The following is a 23,854-nucleotide window of genomic DNA, read 5'->3' as shown; positions in this document are numbered from 1 at the left end:
GATGCTGAAGGAAAAGGGATGTGGGCTATAGGTGGCTATAATTTCTTTTTTAAAAAAATTCCAAAACCAGGGAATTTCTCCATCAACATCTGAGCCAACTGGCCGCAGAGCTGAAAGGATGAAAGTTGAAATGCCCAGGATGCCACGGGATGGGGGGTAGCAGTGCCCTTGTCCCAGGAAGATAATCCCCTTGCCTTTGGTCACAGAGAGGGGGCGCTGACCTCACCTTCTTCTCCGAGGACTGTTTCCACTTCTCAGAACGCGGGCATGCTGAGATGGCCACCGCTCTCTGGAATAACATGGTCAGTGCCTGAGGGTCGAGTGGGCTTGGGTCAAGGGGACAACCCGAGGATGCTGACTCTTTCCCACAATGAAAAACCTACTGGCTGATGTGGCTCCCTTCTCCCCAAAGCTCCAAATGGCAGCTCACGTATTTGTCCTAGAATAGACAGATTCTATTCTTTCGGTAATGCCCCAGTGCTGTGGGGGGATAACTTTGTCATCAGATAGACTGGATGAAAATATCAGCATGAACCCCTTAGTGTGTGACCTTGGGCCAATGATCTCTGGCCATTTGTATCAACACCTACAAAAACAACAAAAATGGCACAGGTCTTAGAAGATTGAGATAATGTGTGTACCGCACCCAGCACAATAATCCACACAGTCCCAACTATTATTTCTTTAAACATCAAAAAGAACAGAGCCACTCAGCCTGTTTTCCCAGGCTGCCACCCTTCTAGCCCTAATGGGGAAAAAGGGGACCTTACAAAATGAACATACAGCCCAGAGGCCACAGGGACAACCCGGCCTTGTGCCCTGCTCTGCCCTTTACGGCTGGCCACTCATGACTGGACAGTCAGCTATGTTTGCACAGAGCTCGACCAGTAACCCTGAGCGCTGTATCCTCTTGCACGGAGCGAGTGGATGCCTTTCCAACCCACTGGCTTCTTTTGATCTAGGCTCTGCGGGTAACCCAATCCCCACCCCAACCTGCCTGCTCCCTCATTTCTCCCATGGTGACTAAACAATCCACACGCCTGCTCCTTTCATTGCAGTTTCAGGCCTGCTGGGGCTCTGCCAGGCACCACTGTGCAAATATTCCCACACCTGTCAGCTCCGCCAGCGTGGCCAGTATCTTACTGGGGCTGACTCACAATACTGTCTTTCTCCTTAGCTACACCACCTCCTCCTCTTCTCAGAACAGCACGTAAGGAGGTTTTCTCCTTGGCGTACTTAATTGCAGACTCAGCCTTCCTCTGCTTTTGTTGTCCTCCTGTTGACACCACATTCTGCCCCCTCCTGGAACTTTCGTCATCTCCTGTCAGTCCAGGACTCAGAATTGCAATCAGAATACCTTTGAGTTCCCTCCCAACCCTACCTCCATGGTAGTTTTTTAAATCAAAGTTAAAACAATTCCTGAGAGCAGTTATGTGTCTTTTGAAGACTTTTTTGCTTTGAAGTCCAGGTGTCACTCAATTTCATTCCTTTTAAAATCCCCTCCCCACACCCCCCCAAAGACTGGATCCCTCTGCCTGGTCCATTTCTCCCCCTGTGACCTCGGGGGAATCCACAGACTCCCAGGAGGGGCAGGAATGCTAAGCCCTAGCCTTTCCCTCCCAGCATCCCCATCAGGGCATGTCTTCCTACCTCAGGGCATTCTGAGCCTGCTCAGTGCCAGGACCCTCCACAAGTCTCCTGGGGGGTCGATGGCCGTATTGATGACTTGAACATTACAGGGCCCATTTGTCACATTCTGCATGATTTAATGTAGTTCTGGCCTTTCTCTTCCAAAACAGCTCGGTAGGTCTTCCCATTCACACAGGTGAGAGGCTTCTGTTTCATAAAAGCAAGTAGAAGGGATTTAGATCTGAAAACAGACAAAAGGTGAACACTGTCATGGAGCCATATTATTAATATTTCATAAAAGCAAGTAGAAGGGATTTAGATCTGAAAACAGACAAAAGGTGAACACTGTCATGGAGCCATATTATTGATACTACAAGACTGTCCATGGCCCCCCAACCACCTCTGTCCCAGCCATAACCCAAATTTAAAAAACAAAAACAAAGCAACGCAAAGCAAAACAAACCTAAAATCATCTATGAGTATGTTATCCTGTGCTATATGATTTGTGGAAATAATTACAGGGTCCAGTGTTTTCCTCCAAAACCATCTCAGATATAAAGCTATAGCATCATGCCAACTTTTCAGGTTGTCTTCTTCCTGGAATTTCACCCCTAAAGTGACATAAGATAAATGATGACCCGATAGACCTGGAAAGGCTCTTAGAGGTCATCTAGCCAGAATGCTCTGTAACTAAAATACAGAGACATGGAACAATTTGCCCAAGATCACACAGCCAGCTAGTGGCAGAACAAGGATTAGAACACGGGTCTAATTGCCAAGCATCCTGGCCACAGCACCACCCTGCCTCCCTGCTCCCAGCCTGATAAGCACATGTGTAACCAGTGAATTCATGTCTCGTAATTAGAGTCCTATGACATAATGTCTGCAGGCTTTGGCTGACACCCTGAGTACCCCCCTGTGGCAACAAACACACTTGAAACTGTTGCATCTCCTGCCCCTCCTCTCTGGACAGTTTATGCATCCTTATCCAGAGACTTCCGCAAAGCCAGAAATACCAACGGCACTAGGGAATGTTTTCTCTTCCTTTTTTTCTTTTCTTTTTTTCAAATATGGATTTACCTATCTATCTATCTATCTGGCTGTGCCGGGCCTTAGTTGCGGCACGCGGGATCTAGTTCCCTGACCAGGGATTGAACCCGGGCCCCCTGCATTGGGAGCTCAGAGTCTTAGCCACTGGGGCACCAGGGAAGTCCACTCTTCCTTTTTCTTTTGTCTTCTTATGAACAGTTTTTTCTCCTCTTTCCTGATGCCTGTTCCTCTACCGCTGCCCGCTCCCTCTTCTGTGGAAATCTTACTCTCAGCTAACATTAGCATCTCCCTGGGTGCTGAGTAACAACGCTAGCCTCCTAACTGGTTTCCCTGTCTCCAGGCTTACAGCCATTAGAATAGCTCTGGCTGTGTATTACACTTATCTGGGGACTCTTAAAAACAATTAATACCTACAACCACTTTGGGAAACCTTGGTGTATCTACTAAAGCTGAACACATGTATTCCCTATGGCCCCAAAATTCTACTCCTACGTATATCTCCCCAACAGAAAGGTATACACAAGGTTCTCCAAAAGGTGGCTACAACAAGAATTTTCATAGCAGCACTATTCATAACCCCCAAACAGGAAACTCCCCAAATGTCTACCAAAAGCAGAAGGGATAAACAAACAGCACATAAAACAGAATACCTCACAGCAATGAGAATAACACTTCAACAACATGCAGCCATATAGATTTCAAAAACAAGCAAATAAATACATGGTCTTATTGGGGAGTGGGTAGTACTGGAAGAGGGTAGGAGGGAGCTTCTGAGTTGATGATATTCTGTTCCTTATCTGGATGCTATGTGGGTATGCTCATTTTGTCATAATGTATCAGCAGCTCACTTATGATTTGTACTTGTTTCTAGATGTATGTTAGCTTCAATAAAAAAATTATTTAAAAGAAAAAACAGAGAAAATAGCCCCCAAACAAAACAAAAACCCAGTGCCTGGGCCTCATCCCCAGAAATTCTGACTTTGTCTGAGGTAGCACCTGGGTTCAATACGTTTTAGACACACTCCCCAGGTGATATTACTGCATAGGGCTTGCAAACCACTGCCTTAGATCTCCTCACCCCGGGGCAACCGCATAGTCTGCATAAATGAAATCTGACTAAGTCATGCCCCTGCTCTCAAACTTCCAAGGCCGGCCCCTCCCTGAGGAAGAAAGGCCAGACCCCTTAGCGCAGCACACCAGGCCTTCCGGGACTTGGCCCCAATTAACCTCTCCAGCGGCCGCTCCCATCTCCCTGATTTGCATTTAGCAATCCAGCAGGGAGTGAAGTTTCCTGCACCACCCATGCTGTCTCCTGCCTCTGTGCGCGTTTGCCCTCGCTCCTCCCCTTATCTCAGGCTGCCCTTTCAGCCTCCTTCCCCGGCTAACTCTGACCCACCTCAACACTCAACTCAGGTGCCAGCTTCTACAAGAAGCCTTCTCCGAGTCCCCAGAGCTGGCCCCATGGCACCCTACCTTGTCTCAGTCCCGTCATTTGCCACATCGTTGGTATCCACAGTGTCTGTCTTAGGTAAGGTAGGTTCTAGGAAAAACAACTGCCTTTCTTGTGGCCAGCCTCAGGCCTTTATGAGTCCAGTTCTTCCATCCATCCCCTCAACTATTTCCTGAGCACCACTATGTGGTGGGGACTGCCCCAGGTGCTGGGGAACAGAGCGTCCCTGCTCTTGGTGAGCTGCCAGTCTAATGGGGAAAAGAGATAAAAAGTAAATAAACCAATGAGATAATTTCTGACCACATTCATGGCTTAAAAAAAAAATAAGGCAGGGTCATGTGACAGAGAGTAACAGTGGAGAGAGGGAGGCCTCACCGGAGAGTGATGTGTGAACTGAGAACCGAACGTCGAGAGGCTGCCGGGCACTCAGAGGTCTGGGGCCACAGTGTTGCAGGAAGAGGAAACTGGACCTGTGCGGGCCAGAGTCAGGAAGGAGCTTGAAGTGTGTGAGGAGCGTAAAGGCCAGTGTGCCTGGAGGGAGGGAAGCAAGGTCAGAGGTGGGCAAGAGCAGGGGCCGGGTCCTTGGATGGCTTTCTTCGGGGGAGCCATGTGATCTGGTTTGCCCTCCGGCTGCTGCGTAGAGACAGACTAGAAGGAAGCAAGAGGGGAGTTGGAAAGACCATTAGGAAGCTGCTGGAAGTCCAGGTGAGAGGTGAAGGTGGCCGGGACCAGGGGATGGCAGTGGGGGAGGAGGGAAGTGGTCAGATTTGGGATGTGTTTTGGACTGGCTGGTGGATGAGGTAGAAGAGGAACAGGGGTGATTCTTCAGTTTGAGGTCAAGGAAACTGGGTGGACAGCTGAGGTGTGTAGAGAGAAATAGGGTTGGGAGGGGAAAATCAAAAGTTCTTGTTTTGGACATGGTCAGTGTAAGCTGCCTTCCAGAAATCCACCTAGAGGTATCAGGTACGGTGTTAAATGTATGATTCTGGAGCTCAGAGAGAGTCAGAAGTGGAGATTTAGGGGGGAAAATGTGCAGGTTATTAGCATAGAAGTGGTATTCAAGACCATGGGGTTTTCTGAGATCTCCTAGAGAAAGAAGAGGTGGAAAAGAGCAAAGGACTGACCACCAGGCCTGGGGCTTTCTTCCAACTTTTGACCCAACGACTGATGAGGAGAGAAGGGGGAGGTGGGAGGGAAACGAGAAGTGTTGTGAAAGGGGTGCATCAACTTTGACAAATTCTGCTGAAAAGTCAAGCAAGATGAAGCCAAAATAAGTGACCACTGAATCTGGCAAGGTCCTTGGTGACCTTGACCAGAGCTGAGTCAAGTGGTAGAGACTGAAGACCTACTGAATGGGTGTTAGAGAGAACGGGAGGTTGGGAAGTGCAACCAGGGGCTACACACAACTCTTCTAGAGTTATGAGGAGTAATGGTGAAGGCAGCTGGGGGGAGGGGGGAGGGGGAGGGGGCTTCGAGGCTGGGAAATAGACTAGGCTGTGCACTGATGCCGAGGAACCAGTAGAAAGGGAGAAACTGACACAGTCATCAAACCCACATGATCATTACCTTCCTCGACCGCCAGTTAGTTCCTGGGTTCCTGGAGTATCCCTGGGACTCAGCCAACCTGATCCGTAGCATTTGTTCTGTCACTTAGTGGTTCTGCTACAGCAGGAAAAACGCTACCTCACCTCCATAAGCGTCCTCCCGCTCACACGTGTTTCATCTTCTCATCTGACGCTCACAACACCAGATGTGGAGTGGTCTGGTCATGGTTTAATGCCCCACCCCTAGCCCTGGGGCAGTTCAGGAGCCCACCTAGCACCACACAGCTCGTTATCGGCAGAGCCAGGACCCCAGTGGGTGTGCCCACCGTGCTCTGTCCAGTCACCGTGGTGACTCTCCCCAGACCAGAGCAGCCCTTCCTCCTCTAATTGTTACTAACAGACAGGTGGAAAAGGCGTTAAGACAACAGAAAGCAAGGTCACGGGCCAGGTGTGGTCATTAGCCAGCATAGTGGACTTTCCCTTCCCTCCTGGGCAGTACCTGGGGGTCAGGAGCTGATGAGGTCAGGAACAGGCAGGGAAGCAGATCATAGGATGGGTGGACACCAGACATTCAGGACAGAGTCTGGATAAGTGAGTGCCAGGGATCCATTCTCCTCGGTGCTGGCCACATGCTGCCAGGGGGCAGGCTACTGGCTTGAGATGCTGGGGAGGGAGTCACAGCAGCTTCCAGCTCATTCTCAGAGGGTCCCAGGATCAAAAGCGTGAAGCAGAACCTCCCTGAACCACAGCTGCTCCCCGGGACGTTTCAAGGAAATCTTTTCATCTATGCGGAAAACACATGAAAGTAGCTCAAGTGAGAAAATGCCAATTTCTTAAGGTTGACAAGCCAAGCATAGTAAAGATGTCATGGTAACCAGTACGTTTTCAAAATTTTCCTGAAATTGGCTATCCCCAAACACTTCAAGAAGTTGGTAAACATGATTATCACCATTTTATAAAGTTGAAAATGCAGAGTGTCTGCAGTCACAACCACCCACAAGGAAAGCAGGAGGTGGAGGTCCTGGGCCCGGCCCTTCCACTCTCTCACTGCAGCCTCTGGACCGGTCAGTCTCTCCTGGGCCTCAGTGTCCTCCTCAGTAAATCCAGGACACAGACTCAGGGTTGCCCCCTCCCCTGATGGACTCTGACCTGTCAGTCTGTGAGTCAGAAGTCAGGTCCAGCTCTGGCCCCAGGGCCGCTAGTGTCTGCCATGGGTCTTGCCCCTTTGGCTGGTTTCAGCCTTGCAAAGGGAGGGAATGTGGTGTGAGATTCTCCTCCCTCGGACAGGGAGGTCTCCCCCAGCTTTGGAGGGAACCAAGGTTTCCTTTTCTCTTTTCAGCTGGAACCCGTGGGTCAAAAGACAACCTCCAACAACTTCACCTATAGCCGAACCAAACTCAAGTGCCCCTCCCCTGTGAGTAAGGTCCTGCCTGTCTAGAGTGGAACAGGTGCTTGGGGGAGGGGGGAGGTCCTGGCCATCTGGAGGCACAAAGGTCCCCTGGGAGGCTTTACCATCATGCACGTTCATTCACGACCACCATTCTCAAATCTCACCTCTCCTGGCTGCCCCGACACTTCTCAGGTCCTCAAGGAGTGAGGGGAGGGACAAAGGAATGGGTTCACCGAAGCAGGAAGAGGCCTGGGGAGGCAGATGAGCGAGCACTGGCCAGAACCTCATTACCCCCATGACCCTGGAGGGTCTGTGGCATCCTCCGTCTTAAACATGCGTCGAGGAGCCCTCCCAGGCCAGCCACGCTCCTGGGAGCTGGGGGTTGGGAGGAAAAGAGAAATAAGAGGCCGTGTCAGTTCTGGGTGCCCGCATCGTCTTCCTGGCTTTCCAGCACCACCAGTGTCCAGGCCCGCAGCACCCTCGCCCATACCAGGGACGAAGCCCCAACCTTGTCTCCCCAGCTCTCCTTTCTCCCTTCTCTGTCCGTCCTGTAATCACTGCCAGACCCAGAGTGGCCCACCTGGAAGGGGTTCCAGTCTTGTCAAGGCTGTCAAAACCCTTTCCTGGTTCCCGCACCCACGGAGGAGAGTCCAGACAAGAGGCCCACCTTCTTCTATCACCTTAGGCACACACTCCGCTCATGGAAAACAGAGCAGCTTCCCAGAGAAGCCCCACGACAGCCCCTGTCTGTGCATCTGCTTCTGCCGTCTGCTCCTTCTGGAGGCTCATCCCCCATCTCCGCCTGTGGGAAATTTTCACATCCTGCAAGGCCCAGATGTTGCCCTCTCTGGGCTACTGTCCACCTTATCTCACCCTACCACTCCCGCCCCAGACACACATCAGCATTGGTCTCTCTTTTCTGTGCGCACCTCTCACAAGCACTGACCCAGGCTCCTTTGTGACGTGATTGTTTCTGAACATGTCTTATCTCCCACTGGACCTCGAGCAAGCGATGTCACACCTGAGCCCTCAGACCCTCTCCCAGTTCCTAGCACAGGTCTCCCCACAGCCACCATGCTACCAGCATTCACCGGGGGGAAGGAAAGGATCCAGGGAGGTAGGCCCTTCACATTTGGGTTCTTAACCTACTACAGAACCAGCTGTCCTTCCACACTGACCTTCCCCCCTCGCGGGCACTCCTGGGATGGGAGAATGGGAATAGCTGTCCAGGGCGGCCTAGAGGAAACAGAGGTGGGGACTCTGCAAGCTCCCCAGGACTCTCTTCCAGGGGTCACCTCTCAGTTCCCGATCTTTCAAAACTGAGTTGACAGGAAAGGAGTTTATAGCTGGGTGTTGACCACTCTGGATACCCCTCCTTATTCAGGGGGTTGGGGCACAGTGTGGATGAAGGAGCTCTACAAACAGGGATGAGCCGTGGAAACAAGGTGATTGCACCATCTCTGGGACGGGGACTACGCAAGCCTCAGATGGGTGGTTTTCAGGCCCTGAGCCATGACCCTCTCCTCCTCCACAGGGGCGCCCCTACCTCTGCACCCTGAGGAACAGTCGGCTGCTCCAAGACCAGGCTAAAGCAGACCCCCCAGTGCCCACCTGGGCCGTGCCAGTGACAGCAGGAGGCGGCCTTGCAGTTGGTGTCGGCACAGTGATGGCCTGGAGAGCCCTAAGAGGTCGCCAGAGGGAAAATCCTCCCCTAAGTCTGAACAGCATGAGCTTCTAGGCCCGCCAGCCCCGTGCGGGCTCCCATCCTGAATTCCCCAGCCACGTTCCTCACCAGGTCTCTACCTTGGCCACCCCTGGCCACTACGGAGGCCACTCGCTTCAACACCTGGTAACGTAGGAAGCCAAAGGGACAGTCATAACTTCTTGGGGCCTGGGACCTATGATCCTGGAATTGACCCGTTTAAATAAAGGCCAAAGCCGTTCTATTCTTGGGTTTGCCTGCTTGAAGCTCTCGCCTTCCAACCTGTTGTGTGGCGCAGATGTGGGAGCTGGGACCTTTCATGCCTTGTCTCAGCCAGGGATGGCCAACCTGAGCCCAGACCGGCACCCAGCAAGCATATCCTCAGTCACCAAAACCACTATTTCAAATGTGGGGAAAACCCTGGTCACCAGGGTTTGGCTGGAATTTGGGAGCTTGCCTGCCATTACTCAGTACCATCCCACATCTCTTCTGTACCCAGGACAAGGTAGATAGAGCATTGTAGTACCTCCAAGGTTGTGCATGTCACGGCCTGGCCAAGAGATGAACTCTTTCAGAAATACAAGATGCTCTGTGACAGCGTGTGATTCAGTCCTGGGGCAGTGGCAGGTAAATATGTCTGCTTTCAAGAATAGGAGTTCCTTGGGAAAGGTTTCCTGGAAGAGAGCAATTTTGAAATGTCATTTTACAAAAGGATTGGGACATGAATACTTCACATATCCTCAACCTGATTTTCTCCAGGTGCTAAATTTAGGAAAGAATTCCTCTTTCTACATTACCAGGGTTTTGAGAGAGCTAGAGAGAGTCTGATAACACAGGCTCCCTTCATTCAGCCCCTGGCAGGGGCAAGGCCCTGAGCTGGATGTCTTACACAGATAAGCTCTTTTATTCAGCACAAAAACCCAGGGAGGGGGCTTCCCTGGTGGTGCAGTGGTTGAGAGTCCGCTTGCCGATGCAGGGGACACGGGTTCGTGCCCCGGTCCGGGAAGATCCCATATGCCGCAGAGCAGCTAGGCCCGTGAGCCATGGCCGTTGAGCCTGCACGTCCGGAGCCTGAGCTCCGCAATGGGAGAGGCCACAACAGTTAGAGGCCCACATACCACAAAAAAAAAAAAAAAAAAACCCAGGGAGGGGTTGATGAATATTTTTGAAGACAGAAATAGTGGTTGCACAACACTGTGAATGTACTAAATGCCACTGACTTGTTCACTTTCAAATGGCTAATTGTATGTCATGGGAATTTCACCTCAATAAAAAACAAACAAAAATCCATTATCATCAGGATCTAAGTACCTCTCTGACCCCAAAGCCTGAGATGATAAAGAATATGAGTTAGAATCCCAGATGTACCATTTGAATGTGTGGCTTTCACAGCAAACCCCATCACCAGCCTAAGTCCCAGTTTCTCAGACACCTCATCTATACAATTCGAATGCGAGTACCCATTTTGCTTGTCTCCCAGCACTGCGAAAAAACAAGACGCTGTAGAAAAGGGCTCTGTAACTCTAAAATACTGCACCCACGAAAGTGGGTTGTCTTCTCCTCTATGAAGAGTTGAGCTAGGGTCTAGGCTTCTGGGGATGTGGAGGGGTCCAGAGATGGGTTTGGGAACTGGGGGGTAATGTACGGGTGAAGACTGCCTGCCTTCCTCTCATGAAGGGTCATCATATTGTTTCTCTTTGGCAAAAATAGAGTCTGCAGAGGACCTAACCAGTCCCAGCTTTCTGCTGGTTTCGATTTCTGCTTCTGTACAAAGGGAACAGCATACCTGCCCCACTTCTTCCCGTGGACGAAAAACAGTATCACGTACCCTAAAGAAGCACCAATCCCAGCTTGTGTTCCTGGCTTAACACAGTGTGACAACCAAGATAACTCATTAAGTCGAAGAGTTCGACTTTTTTTTTTTTTTAATTCCTTAAGTTTCCCTTCCAGTAGCTCCTACTTCAAAGAACCATGGAATTCATAACCACACGTCTCCCCTCACTTGGGTTGGGGGTTGCAATTTACACTACCTGAGAAATCCAGGAGCCCCCAGTCTGAAAAGTTAATGAAACGTGTGGTTCCCAGACTGGTCACCAAGGAACACTTTGCAGGAATAAAGAGAAATCCTCTTTGGAGGGACACAACCACAAACCAGGCCCCAATTTCCCACCAAATACACACTAAAAAGCCAAAATTTAAAAATACATGAGAGCACTTACTTGAACCTGGTGGTATTATATATACACGAAAACACGTCCTTTTCCTATAGGAAAATGTTCAGTCTAGTTAGGAAGACAATCACAGCCACACCAGGAACAAAACCACCAAATCCTGAGAAAGCTACACTCTGAGATACTCTCCATAGAGGCTTTCGAGTTCAAGAAAGATTAGTGTGGATTAAACTTGGTCAAAAGACTTCACAAAGGACATAGAACTTTAATTGAGCTCTGAAGATGGAGAGGTGATTTGGTTAGAGGCTGAAAAGAAGGGGGTCATGGAGACTGGGAAAACTCCATCTAAGTGGAGAGGTGAATGAGCATGGTGTGTATATAGGGACAACAAGAAAGATGTCCAGAAACAATGAGGATGGATGAGCCAGATACAGTCAGACTAGGGGGACACTATGGAAAGGACAAGGAATTAATAGTGATTATATTGCTACAATGGTTGTAATACCAGGCTGCATTTGATTTGGGACTAAAATGCTATTGGGAAAAGATTGGTACAAAGAAAAATAGTATCATTAAGAGTTGACTTAGAGTGCTTACACTATGACAGGCAACATGGTGCAGAATAATTAAACTTCCACATCCCTGTTATCATCCCCTTTTTACAGAAGAGAAAACCAAGACTCAGAAGAGTTAATTGGCCCAGAGTTATACTTTCATTACATAATGGGACATTCATCAAAATGAATACTGGTTTCCAGGGTAGGGGAATAACCCAAAAATACAAAACAGATGATCCTAGCAGTAAATTGGGCTGAACTGCAAATAAATGTGATATAAAATAAAAATCTAGAAAAGAGGGATACACATTATCCTCACAAGGCTATGATGGCACCACGAGTTCCTGTGCCTCCAATTGGTCTGAAGAACTCAGCCATCTCTAGTTAGTAAGCTATGATTTTAAAAATTAACTATAGGGACTAAGATTTATGTTGCTAGAGTATATGTGGAGTTATAGCAGCTAGCAAATCTTTCAATTAGGAAAAAAGAAATGAAGAAACAATCCCAGTGAGAATTAGTAGACACAACACATGACAGGATTAGACCCAAATTTTACATAATAGTATTGAAGACAGACTATATGTAAGCAGATTTTCAAAGATTAAAGACAAAAGGAACTATTCTGTATGATGCTGTAGTGCTGGATACATGACACTATGCATCCTTCAAAACCAAAAAAAACTGTACAACATAAAGAATGAACCCTAAAGGAAACCATGGACTTTAATAGTGCATCAATATTGGTTCATCAATTGTAACAACGTACTCCACTAATGCAAGATGTTGATAATAGGAGAAACTGTACAGGGATAGAGAGGGGGTATTTGGGAACTCTATTTTCTGTACAATTTTTCTGTAAACTTAAAACTGCTCTAAAAATAAAGTATATTAGTAAAAAAAAAAAAAGGAACTTAAAACATGAGATAGGGCTTCCCTGGTGGCGCAGTGGTTGAGAATCTGCCTGCCAATGCAGGGGACACGGGTTCGAGCCCTGGTCTGGGAAGATCCCACATGCCGCGGAGCAACTAGGCCCGTGAGCCACAATTACTGAGCCTGCGCGTCTGGAGCCTGTGCTCCGCAACAAGAGAGGCCGCGATAGTGAGAGGCCCGTGCACCGCGATGAGGAGTGGCCCCCACTTGCCACAACTAGAGAAAGCCCTCGCACAGAAACGAAGACCCAACACAGCCAAAAATAAATAAATAAATTAATTAATTTAAAAAAAAACAAACATGAGATAAGGGCTTCCCTGGTGGCGCAAGTGGTTGGGAGTCCGCCTGCCGATGCAGGGGACATGGGTTTGTGCCCCGGTCCGGGAGGATCCCACGTGCCACGGAGTGGCTGGGCCCGTGAGCCATGGCTGCTGGGCCTGCGCGTCTGGAGCCTGTGCTCCGCAATGGGAAATGCCACAACAGTGAGAGGCCCAGGTACCGCAAAAAAAAAAAAAAAAAATGAGATAAGACTAAGGTAATTTTTTAATGAAGGCAGATTTATAAAAGAACTAAGAACCAAATGGAAATTCTAAAAATATATTATTAAAAATAATCTTCAGTAGATTTGTTCAAATAACAGATTTGACACTCAATGAACCAACATGTCTTGTGTATTTACTGTGTATCAGGCACTGTTTTTAACAGTAAGTCTATATTACTCATTAATTCTCACAACAGCCCAATGAGATAGGTACTACTATTATCCCAATCTTACAGACAGAGAAACTAAAGCAGATTCGGTGTCTTTTCAGTCTTTTTGTAAGAATTAAATTAGATAAAAACAATAGTTTAAAAAATAGGTGTTCAATAATTCCCATATCCCTTCCCATATCCCATATTAAATCCAATAGATTATTTAGGAGGGCTTTGTGAAACAACCATAATAATGAAAATATATTTGGTACCTTACAGTTTACAAAGCACTTTTATATGTTCTCATTTGATCCTCACCACAAACTTGGAAGCAAAGTGCAGTATTATTAAGAAAAAATATCCCAAACTTGGAAAGAAGGCAGGAGAGTGACCATGTGTCCTATTAATGTCACTGTTGAACAAAGCTCATCTAAGAAATATTTAGTTATCTAGAATACACTTGTGTTTGACTTTGCTATTTACTTTTGATTAGAGCCCAGATATTATGAAGTTATGTTGACTAATGGATTTCTGACTGGTAGAAAAGATAAAATCAAGGTTATGATTTTATCACCCTATAGAACATTAAGTAGTTTTCTATTAGCAACATCATTTCAGTATTCCTTTGACCAGCTAACAACATAAATCTCCATTCCTCAAGTTCTTTGAATCAGACTTGACCATCTTAATAATTCCCTCATTAATCACTGAGTTAAAGTCTTAACATACGTTCATCCTATATTCGTATGAGAATCATATTTTAAACTTTTTAGAAAGAAATGACTTTTTAAAAATACCTAAGGGGAAAGATAATTTTTAAAAATTATATGAAAGTATATAAAACCACAGGATATATTATAAAAACCTAGTAAATTTGAACAAGTGGAAACCGACAACCCAGTAATTCCATCCCTAGGTGATGGCTCTCAAAGAAACATTTGAAAATGTGTCTCTCTTGGGAGATGTGTACGAGAATATTTATGGCAGTGTTGTTCATAAAAACAATAAAGCCGGAAACAATGAGGTCAATGTCCATCAATAATGGACTGGGAAAACAGCTCATGGTGTATTAATATAATGGAGTAATTATGCATCAGTGAAAATAACTACAGCTGCATTCATCAGCTTGGGTGACTTACATATAACGTTGAGCGAAAAGAAGAAAGTATTACAAAGAACACATGTAAGACGACTCCATTTAAGCATGGAGACAGGCGGTAAAAGTAGAAAAGGGAATCAGTGTAACCATTATCAGAAAAACCATAATGTTACTTTTGAGAGGAGAAGGGGGTTGGTGATTGAGGAGGGATATACAGAAAGCTTCTCAGATACTGGAATGGCAATTTCTAAACGTGGGTGGTAGTTTCACAAGATCTTGCTTGATAACTATTCTTATAATTGAATGTATATATATTTCAGGCTTTTTCTGTATGTGTATTTCATATTTTTTAAGTTAAAAGAATGAAGGAGGAAGATGTTTTATAAAAGAACCAAGCTAAATTAAGCTGCTTATTCATTCAGTGACCAGTTGGAGGAGTTTCTTTACCCAAGGGCCACCTACAGAAATTTGGTGAGTGTTCAAAGTCACTAAAGTGAAGTAAACATAAGTCAAAGTTGATCCGGGCAAAGAAAAAGAGATCCCACATCCAGCTGGTGAGGAATCAGCCTCCCCGCAACAGGCCAGTTTGGGCCCAGCTCCTGAGCAGCCTGGCGATGTTGGGTGGCAGCCAGGGCTCACCAGTTTTCAGCAACAGGAGGCCACTCAGGTGTGTCCCCCCTGTATTCCATGCAAAGTCCAGAAGACTTGTCACTATAAGCTTGTCCCACTGTTCTGGCAGCTGGCACTGTGATACACCAAGGGCCAAGGGAACATGTGCCTTCCCGGAGGCCCAGAGTCCACCCCTCCTGGGCCCTGGCTACCCCATCCAGTAACAAGAGTGCTGCCATCAGGACACGGTCACACAGTGCTGGGTGAGCAGGAAGTGAGGACGATGAGAGAAGGAGGGGAGGAAACAGAGGCTTCTCCTAAACACATTCACCCCGATGGCGTTTCAGTCAGTTGAACTTCATTCTTTATGATCAAATAAAGTCTCAAGCACAAGCAGGCTCCGGGAGTAGGGGAACTGGGCATCAGATGGGAGCAAAAAGGGACTCCAGTCCTGAATGATTAGGAGTGACCTTATTTCTTCAGCTGTAATAAAGCAGGGATAATGTCTACCTTAAAAGGCTGTCAGCAGATTAAACGAGAAAACAATGTATGAAAAGGGGCTGGTAGAGGAGGAGCTTGATAAAATGGCAGCTGTAGTTATTCTCCTCTCCTGTGTGCAAACTGGGCTGAAAGCGTGTCCGTGAATCCTGCTCTCCCCCGCTCGGCAGTGCGTTGTCCACTCTGGGTCTCCAAACATTTTCAACCTAAGCCTAGAATAAAGTGATTGGCCTTCCAGCAGAAGCTCAGCCTCCCCCTCTGGTAATCTAAGAAGAGGCCTCTCCCTTGGATAGAACAGTTGAAGCAGCAGCCCTGGGTCCCACACTCAGAGGTGAACAGGGTGGCCTCAGGTGCCTCTGACGGTTCCTTTCTGAGCATCAATGAATTCAATTCGGAATCGTCTGAATTGCTGATATCCCAAAAGGACTATGAAAGAAGTTGACAGTACAGCCTTCCAAGTGTTATCATCTTGGTTCCTCTAACTTGGGGAATATCTCAGGGTCCAGGATACAAAGGAGGGCAGGCTCTCACCTCCCAGTCCCCAAATCACCTGGGAGGCAGCCGTTTCCTCTGCTCACTGGGCCAGGGGACTCTATAATGTTACAAAGTCTGGTTTTCGTTGATTTCTAAACCTGTCTAGGCTTAGAAATAAAACAGCTAGGCCTGCCTTAGACCATTCAGTGCTCTGTGCTCTCAAACGCCAGAGGGAGACAGGACCTCCCTGCACCCCTGTCCCCTGTCTGTGGGGAGAGGAAGGAGGTGGCCAAGGGGTATCAACCCCCTAGAGAGGAAGGGCCGGGCCCTGGGGCAGAGCCGAGGATGCCCTACCCACAGCGAGGCCTACAGGGCAGCTTGGTGTTTTCCACTTGCTGGAAAAATAGCTCAGAACTTATCTCCTGTGCCCTGCAGATCGATGATGACATCATTATATATGGAGGCTCCATGTCGACCTTTCTTTTCCAGTTCTCTTTCTGTAACTCATTTTACACAGGAGGGTACGTGATCGGGATCTCTTTGGGTCTGAAATCCCCCGAGGAGACAAGGAAACAGTTTCCAGAATTGTCTCCAGGGCAGCCCTCCTTCTAGAAGGCGGCACAGGTACCTGTGACACCAGCCTGCTGCTGGAATATCTCACAAGGCTGTTGAGAAAGTTCGGGGAGGGTCCGAGGGTTGAGTATGGAACACACCTGGCACAGAGTGAACACTCAATGAATTTAGCTCCTATTAGTGTTATTTATAGATGCACCTCAGGATTCACATTTGATGTTTTTTGTTCCTCTGCCAAATGCTTACTTATGTATTCAGTACCCCAGCCCCCCTCTGCGAGCTGATGCTTATGTTGTTCCTATGATGGAAACATTTTTACCGATTGATGTCTTCATTCAGCCAGTCCGCCAGGCATCCTATGGAACTGAGGCTCCTTATCACGTGCTCTGTGTGGGCGAGAAGTAAACTTGAATGAGGAAGACTCCGGGTCACCTCCAAGGGATTTACATTCTGCTGTAGGGATTGCCACACTATTTCGATTATGTACCTGCAAAAAATGTCAGCACGTGAACCACAATACAGTGATGTTTATTTACAAACTATATAGGTATATAACTATACTAATATATCAATCACAAAACTCACAAAAACAGACATTTATAAAGAACAAGATAAAGGTGAAATAAAGGTTTTGCTCTTGCTAAAATAGTAATATTTGGGGGGGAGGACAGCGTTTTGATTGAATATGTTTCACTATTTTTAGACTCTTGATTTAGAGCTTTGTGATATGACTATTAAAAGGCCTTGTTTCAGGTTAATTTTCTTTCTGAACTTGCTTTCAAAGATAGTCATGGCTTAGGAATTCCCTGGGGGTCCAGTGGTTAGGACTTAGTGCTTTCACTGCCGGGGCCCGGGTTCAATCCCTGGTCAGGGAACTAGGTTCCCACAAGCCACATGGCACGGCCAAAAAAAAAAAAAAAAAAAAATCGTGGCTGAAAAAAGATTCCTCACAAAGATGGATAATTCCAAACAGAAGATGTACCTGGTTGGTTGTGCTAAGTCATGATTCTCATTCAATTATACAGATTTTTGTTGAATGTCACTCATGAAATACCCTTCTTCCTGATGTTAATCTTTATTTTTTAGCAAACTAACTGGAAGTTATCCGATCTGTCACAAATGGGTTCACACCCCACTGATGAAGTCATTTTGAAATTTTAAAAGCAGTTTTAAAAAGTTTACTTCCCAGATTTTTTTTTTTTTTCTCTTTTGCAGTACGCAGGCCTCTCACTGTTGTGGCCTCTCCCGTCGCGGAGCACAGGCTCCAGACGCGCAGGCTCAGCGGCCACGGCTCACGGGCCCAGCCGCTCCGCGGCATGCGGGATCCTCCCGGACAGGGGCACAAACCCATGTCCCCTGCATCGGCAGGCGGACTCTCAACCACTGTGCCACCAGGGAAGCCCCCCAGGTATTTTTAATGTACACAGATATGAGAGTTTATGGCGGAAGCTCATCATTGTCAGCAGCGGAATCACATAATGGTAGCAACATTTCCAAACATGTGTTTTCAAAGCCAGCTCCCAACACCACCTTTGTTTTTTTGTTTGTTTTGTTGTTGTCATTTTGTTGAATTTTATTTTTTTAATTTACTTTACTGAATTATAGTTGATTTAAAATGTTGTGTTAATTGCTGCTGTACAGCAGTGATTCCGTTATACATATATATACGTTCTTTTTCATGTTCTTTTCCATTATGATTTATCACAGGATATTGAATATAGTTCTCTGTGCTATACAGTAGGACCTTGTTTATCCATTATCTATATAATAGTTTGCATCTTCTAATCCCAAATTCCCAGTTCATCCCTCTCCCACTCTCCTACCTCTGTTTTTAAAGAGTATTTTCACACACCACACTCTACAACTTACTTTCAGAAAACAATTACTTCCTCTCCTTTTCCATGAAGTGAGGTGGGGTTTTTTTGTTTGTTTGTTTTTAATATTTGCTAGGTGACATATTACCAACAACCAGCTGTCATCAGAGAAAAGGTCAGCAAGTTTGAAACAGTTGTCTATTGATTTTTAAAATGCATAATTCATCTTCAGGCTTGATGGCTTTTACAAGCACATTGCCAAAATATTTTCACGGTGACTCCCCATCTCATTACAAAATGTTACAAAGATTCTATTACACTTAAAATTCTGGCTCCAGTAACAATAACCACATTGATGATATCCTATCTCATTCTGTACGCTTTTGGCTTTGCTGCAATAGCTTGCCAATAAATGATACAGTAAAAGAATTTCATTGACGGTGCTGTGTTTGTACTCTTACCTGGGAATCTTTTTATTCTAGTCAATGGAGTAACTCTATTAGTGAAGACGCTTCCAGGGTTGTTTTTTGTTTGTTTGTTTGTTTGTTTCCCGGTACGCAGGCCTCTCTCGCTCCGTGGCATGTGGGACCTTCCCGGACCGTGGCACGAGCCCGTGTCCCCTGCATGGGCAGGCGGACTCTCAACCACTGCGCCACCAGGGAAGCCCCAGGGTTTTTTTTTTTTTTAAGAAGTAATTTTCTCTTGAGCATATGTCTTCACTGGTACATATTCCTTTTTTTTTCTGCTTTATAACAAATTTAATCAGTTATACATATACATATGTTCCCATATCCCCTCCCTTTTGCGTCTCCCTCCCACCCTCCCTATCCCACCCCTCCAGGTGGTCACAAAGCACCGAGCTGATCTCCCTGTGCTATGCGGCTGCTTCCCACTAGCTATATTCCTTTTTTTAATGGTACACACAGAAAGAGCAACTGTATGTATGTTTCATAACTGAAACATTTCAACAAACACCATAGGCTAAGTTATATTGGGTTTTTTATCTATATTTTATCCAGATGCCCAAAGCTTCATAATCTGTTCTAACACTTGGCAATATTTTCTATGCATCTTCCAACAATGGACACAGACAAGCACGTACCTATTCTTTTTTCACTGTGTGGTTTCCCTTGTTTTATTTTAGTCATTATGGCATGTGGCTCTTCGCCTCTGCTAGTAAGAAAACTAAAAAAAAAAAAAAAAAAAAAAAAAAAGGAAAAAAATTACCTCTAAACATTTATCAGTAAGTTTAGTGAATTTTGTGAGGTGTTGAATTCAAAACCCTATGATTTCAAACATTGCTTTTAAAAAATATAGTGGTTTGCTGACATGTTACCAAATGCTTAGTTTTTAAACGTCTTGCGAATCCATGTGGTTTCATTTCATTAGCTTAAATCTGAATGTACAATAATGCACTTAGGCAGGGGTTTATTAGTACTAGGAAGAGGTGCTTATAAATTCATATTTCATATAGACTTCTTGACTTCTTGATAACATCAATGTCAATGTTTTGGGGTTTTGGTTGAAGGGTTTTTGTTTGTTTTGGGTTTTGTTTTTTTTTTGTTTTTTTTTTTTTTGGTCTCCTTGTCAGGTCGGCTTAGATCATCGTTGTTTTTCTTTCTCAATGTGGCTTTGAATGAGCCCTTACTCTCATGGCTGTCAGCTCTGCCAGTTTTCTTGTTGCTTTAATTTGTCTGACAGCTTGTTGTCAGACAGATTTCAGCTCTGGTTCTATTACTCTCTAACTCTATGACCTGGGAGGACAGTCATCACACCATGTTGAAAGTAGACAATTGAGCAAAGGACCACTTTCAATCCCTCTGTGCTGGGTTCACACTGCCACACCCAGGAAACCACCCATACATGTTACACTTGCATGAGAATGCCGGGGTCAATCCACACAGAAAATATTAGGAAGGCCAGCTTCTTCTTTATTTTTAGGTTAAAATGGTAAATAAGTAGAAAATGTAATATTTTCTTCCACATCCTAATGGGTCAACCTATATAATTCTCTTTGGGGACAAGTCCTCAACTGAAATCACAGTTATCACTACAACCCATCATTCTAACACTCTTGCAACCCAACGTGCTTTCCTAAGAGAGAGAGAGAATGGTCTGAAGATAAAGCTGGTCTCTGGCCTCCTGCCTAATAGGACCTGAGCATGGAGTGATCCCTGAGGGGTGGGGTTGTGTTATCTGTCCTGGGTAGTGGGTGTGAACAATTAAGGACTACTGTGCTAGATGGAGAAACAGACAAGTAAACACATGTAGTGAATGTTGAGTAAAGTTGCATACAATATAAGGACCCTCATGAGACAGAATGAGGAGAAATTCAGGAAGATTTCAGACTAGAAGTGATGGAACCTTTGAATAAGTTATGAAAGAAGGGTAGGATTTCAGTGGGAGGAAGAAAAAGCATCTGAGTTATGGGATGAGTGGCAAAATGTTTGGGGAACGTGGAAATATTCATAGCTGATCAGAAGAAACAGGTAGCGAAACTGGTTTCTGTTAAGGACCTAAGATGTGCCCTCCTCACATTAACGCTATGCAGTGTTTTCTTAAAAGAGAATGGGAGATTTGTTTTCTTCCCTGATGAGAAACAGCTTCTCCTAGTGTTATCCTCCTTAGTACTTGAGCCTGGGAAATTGTGAAGAAACTTGGAAGCCACGCTAAGGAGTTGGACTTTGTCCAGGATGCATTTGACAGTACGTTAGAGGCAGAAGGGAAGGATTTGTTTTAAGTAGAGGCATGGCATGATTAGATACCTTCCACAGCACTCGAGAACATGCTTAAATACAGTACAAGTTCCACTGATATCAGAATCACCTGGAGAGCTTGTTAAAAAAAATGCAGATTACTGGGCCCTGCCCCAAATCATGAGAATCAGAATTTCCAGGGAGGCATACAGAGAGCAAGTTGTATTTCAAAACTCTCTAGCTAAATTTTTTTCTTGCATTAATCTATCACCCTACTGCTTCACCTCCACCTAGAACAGTTCAGATGCACATTAAAAATTGAGACCAAAAACTAATAGAAAAAAATTTTTTAAGAATTAAAAAAATTGAGAACAAATATATTACTGGTTTTAGGAGATAACTGTGTGGTTGGTTTCTGAGCTAGAATATGTCAGCAAGTTATTATGCTTCTATCTGATAGTTACCTAAGCTACTCTTAGGTTCAAACTTGAAATTCTATGTTCATTCCTTTTCAACTTTAAGTCTGTTGTTACTAAAGTGTCTAACTCTTCCCCCCTCCCAAACCTGTACCCCTTTCCTTTTCCTGGTTCCCAAGTTTTACATAACTCATGTAGCCAAGGCCAGGTGCTTTACCTTTAAACATTTTATCCTTACAACAACTTCATGAAGAAGGTATTAGGATTCTCATTTTTAAAATGAGACTGGAAGCTGGACTCTATAAGAACAGATAAATTCATCCACAGTTACAGGGTTAGCAAGTAACAGAACTAGAATCTGAAATCTGTCCGACTTCAAAACCTGTGCTTTTGAAATTTTAAACACTAACAACAAGTGTTGGTGAGGATGTGGAAGAACTGGAATTTCCCATACAGTGCTGATGGGCATGGAAAATCGTTCAACCACCTTGGAAAACAGTTTGACAGTTTCTCCTAAGGTTAAATGTACCCTTATCACATGACCCAGTAATATATTCCTATATTTGCCCCCAAAGAAAAGAAACATACATCTATACAAAAAGTTGTACAAAAATGTTGATAGCAGTTTTGTTCATAATAGTCCAACACTGGAAACTGTCAAACTGCCCAGCAACAGGCGAATGGGATAAACAAATTGCCGTATATCCATACAATGGAATACTACTCAGCAATGAAAAAGAATGAACTACCAATCCTCACAACATGGATGGACCTCAAAAACAAAAAGAAGCCAAATATGTAGGAGTACATACTCTGTGATTCCATTTATATGAAATTCTAGAAGAGGTTAAAACAGATCTATAATGACAGAAAGCAGATAAGTAGGCTCCCTGGGCTGGGGCAGGGGCAGTGAGTGCAAAAGGGGGTGAGGGAGGGAATTCTTGGTGATGCGACTGCTTTATATCTTGACTGTGGTAGGGTTACATTTGTCACAACTCATTAAACTGTACACTGAAAATGGGTGATTATACCATATATGTTATAGCTCAATAAAGTAGATTTAAAAAAAAACAACTTGCGGGCTTCCCTGGTGGCACAGTGATTGAGAATCTGCCTGCTAATGCAGGGGACACGAGTTCGAGCCCCGGTCTGGGCAGATCCCACATGCTGCGGAGCAACTAGGCCCGTGAGGCACAACTACTGAGCCTGCGCGTCTGGAGCCTGTGCTCCGCAACAAGAGAGGCTGCCACAGTGAGAGGCCCGCGCACCGCGATGAAGAGTGGCCCCCGCTTGCCACAACTAGAGAAAGCCCTCGCACAGAAATGAAGACCCAACACAGCCAAAAATAAAAATAAATAAATTAAAAGCAGGCTCAATATTAAAAACAAAACAAAACAAAACAACTTGCGCTCTTCCCACTAAACCACACTGCCTCTTTCCCTGGCTCTACCCTAAATCACACACTCTGCCCACAGACCAAGTGAATGGTGTAATGTGCTGTGGTGTCTACAATGGAGGCCTGGGAGGCTGCACAGCTGCCCCTGGTGACTGAGTGTGATTTTGGTGCAATATCATGCCCTAGTTTATTCCTTTACTGAGCTCTAAGTGTAGTTTAGCCTGAGCCCCCATCCAGTAGGGGGCAGCTTTTGTTTTCCTTGTTATCTGTGCTAGGGAACCAAAAGGCAGGGACCCCTGGAAGCTTCTACACACTGAGCTAGAAAGGCACCACCATGGAGAGAAGTACTTCCATGCCCCTCCCTAGGCACCACCAAGAAACCTAGTGGGAGCCCAAGCCAGGAACAATGGCAAAGCTGTCACCTACCCTGGCCTCCTTCCAAGTGCCTCCCACACTGAGAAGGGGCTTCTGGAAGAAGAAGGAGGGCATCTCCTCCATTCCCTGGAACTCAACATTTTCAGCCATCTAGATGCAACTGCATGTAGCACCTTCTCCTTGACTCCTTCTCCAACTTCTCCCTGCCAGGACCACTACTCCCATTCTAGCCTCTGAGTTCACTTATTACCTTGCCTCCTCAGGAACAGCTTAATTATACTGTGTATGATAGGGTCCTGTATGCTAATTGCTTTGTGTGTCTTCCTTAATGTCTCTGAGAAAACAGTTTTTTACAACTGTTCTCACAAGGCAGTGGTGATGTATTGATGGACTGATTGATTCCATCTTTACCTCTGGACCGATGCCAAAAATAAATCCCATGCTTTGCCCCCTCTAAAATGCTGTAGCTATACCACAGAAATATAAAGGACCATAAGAGACTACTATGAACAATTACCTGCCAACAAATTATACAATCTAGAAGGGATAAATTTCTAGAAATATAAAACTTACCAAGGCTGAATACGAAGAAATAGAAAATCTGAATAGACCGATTACTAGTGTAGAAGAGGTTGAATCAGTAATCAAAAATCTTCCAGTGAACAAAAGTCCAACACCAGATGACTTCACTGGTGAATTCGACAAACATTAAAAAAAAAAAAAACAATCCTTTTGAAACTCTTCTAAAAAAACAAAAGAAGAGGGGATACTTCCAAACTCATGAGGC

General features: G+C 45.6%; 1 protein-coding gene and 1 long non-coding RNA gene across 2 annotated transcripts in view; one reads left to right on the top strand and one right to left on the bottom strand.

Moving 5' to 3' along the window:
* The window catches only part of PLB1 (phospholipase B1), a 173,436-nt gene extending 164,141 nt beyond the window's left edge, over positions 1-9,295 (top strand). Inside the window, exons 59-61 of the mRNA XM_081253804.1 lie at positions 207-302; positions 7,013-7,087; positions 8,598-9,295. Of these exons, the coding sequence (XP_081109930.1) occupies positions 207-302; positions 7,013-7,087; positions 8,598-8,801 (375 nt within the window). The 3' untranslated portion in view covers positions 8,802-9,295. The remainder of the gene's footprint in view (positions 1-206; positions 303-7,012; positions 7,088-8,597) is intronic.
* Positions 227-19,366, bottom strand: LOC308627542. Its single transcript, XR_014017415.1, has 9 exons — positions 19,287-19,366; positions 18,646-18,926; positions 16,690-16,857; positions 9,292-9,439; positions 7,228-7,438; positions 6,173-6,457; positions 4,153-4,377; positions 1,651-1,870; positions 227-289 (listed from the first exon to the last, which is right to left on the bottom strand). It is a non-coding gene; the product is annotated as an uncharacterized lncRNA (long non-coding RNA).
* Between the last annotated feature and the right edge of the window lie 4,488 nt (positions 19,367-23,854).

This window comes from Mesoplodon bidens (genome assembly GCF_964165515.1).
Source record: "Mesoplodon bidens genome assembly, chromosome: 14".
Lineage (NCBI taxonomy): Eukaryota > Metazoa > Chordata > Mammalia > Artiodactyla > Ziphiidae > Mesoplodon > Mesoplodon bidens.
This window is presented reverse-complemented; position numbering and strand designations above follow the sequence as displayed.